Below are 1,939 nucleotides of genomic sequence, written 5' to 3' on the forward strand. Positions count from 1 at the left end.
CTATGATTTTTAAAATTGACCATAACTTCTGATGAGAATGAGATATAGCTGTGATTCAAACTTTAAAAGAATCCTTGAAAGAAGAGCTTTAAAATGATATCCATATTAAGTACTTTTGCTATAAAGCTTTTTTGTCACCTTTTCTTAAAAACATAATTAACGCCAATAAGGTGTCAAAAGTAAAATTTGGTGTGGCTCAACTTCTTTAATTATTTACAAAAATATATTCTATTTTTACTCCAAGTTTCACAATTCTATGTAAAAAACCACAATTGTTTCACCTATCTGCCTAACTATGTACTGCCGGCATCATCTCTAGCAGCATTTGCTAGCAGTACCAATGGTAATACAATATTATTATCATTAATAATTATGTTTTTCTAATTTATAAATCTTTCATTTTAAAATTAGATTGAGATAAACCATCATCATCTTCTGTAATATCAGGTATGTATAATTAAAAGTTAAAAATTAAAGATATTGAATGTTACATTTTCTATTTATTTTCACAGTTAATACCAGTACTGCAATGTTATCACCAGAAAGTAGTAGAATACAATTGCTGCCTATTATCTATTCAGCAGTGAGTGCAGTTACTATTGTTATTTTAATCATTGTCCTCATCACTATTGTTGCTTTATGCATGAGACGAAGAAAAAGGAGTGAAGGTATGAAATGTATAGATTTTACTTTAATTTATTTTGATTTAGTAATTGCAGAATTGATTGATAATAATCCAGCATATGGACAAGGTTTGTAGCAACTTAAAATTTTAATTATTGAACTTCTGTATAGTGTTACAGGTGGAAAATAATCAAAGGGTGAATGTCAATGTTGATGTTAATTCTGCCTATGAGACAATTGCAGAGCATAACCACAACAGACGTACAAACATCACAGATTATGAAACTGTTTTGTGATTTGAAATAGTTTTAGCAATCATTGATTCATTATAAATAAAATGTGCAGAGGCCTAAATATTCAGTTTAGAGTAAAATCATTATTATGTTATGTTGAATTGAAATCATTATAGATAATAGTGTAATTAACTTTAATATCTATGATAATTAATATTGACCACATGACCACACCCGTTTATCACGTGACATTACATACGTGGCAAACAAAACCGCAGATTTGCTGTGCACCATACTGCATAGAATAGATGGGTCCTTTGCAACTTTCCTTTTCCATCCTTGTAGAAGTCAATAGATGAGTTGGATCACCACTCGTCACGTGACTGATTTAGTAGGATGTGATCATCAGGACCCGCTTTGTTAAATTGGCCCGGCGGAATTGTCTCAATTATTTTACCATAGATACTACATACAGTCGGAGCAGATTGTATAGAGTCATAGTCTGAAAGTTTTTTATAATTTTAGGCCTGGGCAGCCAGCCACCTATTCGGTATAGACGGTATGACATCTTCTTTGAGACTGAGTTTCTTTATTTTGTGGGGACTCACTGTCTCCTGTCAAGCTGCTGGTGAGTATTAGTCTTGCCTATGATTGTGTGAGAAGTGTGTGTTTGTAAAAATGCTTGCCCTTTACTATCCTTTTTTAGCCTCTATGGGTAAAGTGGTAAAAGTGTAGATCTGCAATTGCCCTTTGTTACCACATTGTGTATAATGTATAGGCAAGTGATATGGTAAAAGTGTACAGTGATGGCTTCAGAAATTTTTAACAATAAATACATTGACTTCAGCCAGCTTTAATGCCATAATATTAAACCATACCTATGCCGTTCACGCGTATGTGTATGTGTATCTACCTATGTTCTGTATAAGTGAATTTAAATAACCTGTTGGGGTGTTTATGACTTTACATGCACATATGCTGTACTGCACTTTCCGTGTTATTAGTGGTTGAGCTGATAAGCTACATGTAGCTGTAGCTACATGTAGCTTATCATAACTCTTTCTAATTTATGTAGTCATACA

General features: G+C 32.6%; 1 protein-coding gene and 1 long non-coding RNA gene across 2 annotated transcripts in view; both read left to right on the forward strand.

The window, feature by feature from the left end:
* Positions 1-604: 604 nt before the first annotated feature.
* Positions 605-1,005, forward strand: LOC109585792 (uncharacterized). The gene is made up of 3 exons (XR_002186658.1): positions 605-668; positions 711-752; positions 796-1,005. It is a non-coding gene; the product is annotated as an uncharacterized LOC109585792 (long non-coding RNA).
* A 413-nt stretch (positions 1,006-1,418) lies between these two features.
* LOC100638693 (uncharacterized) overlaps positions 1,419-1,939 on the forward strand; it is a 5,749-nt gene continuing 5,228 nt past the window's right edge. The window contains exon 1 of the mRNA XM_020001918.1: positions 1,419-1,485. Within this exon, the coding sequence (XP_019857477.1) occupies positions 1,419-1,485 (67 nt within the window). The remainder of the gene's footprint in view (positions 1,486-1,939) is intronic.

The sequence above is a fragment of the Amphimedon queenslandica genome, unplaced genomic scaffold (genome assembly GCF_000090795.2).
Source record: "Amphimedon queenslandica unplaced genomic scaffold, v1.1 AMPQUscaffold_13009, whole genome shotgun sequence".
Classification (NCBI taxonomy): domain Eukaryota; kingdom Metazoa; phylum Porifera; class Demospongiae; order Haplosclerida; family Niphatidae; genus Amphimedon; species Amphimedon queenslandica.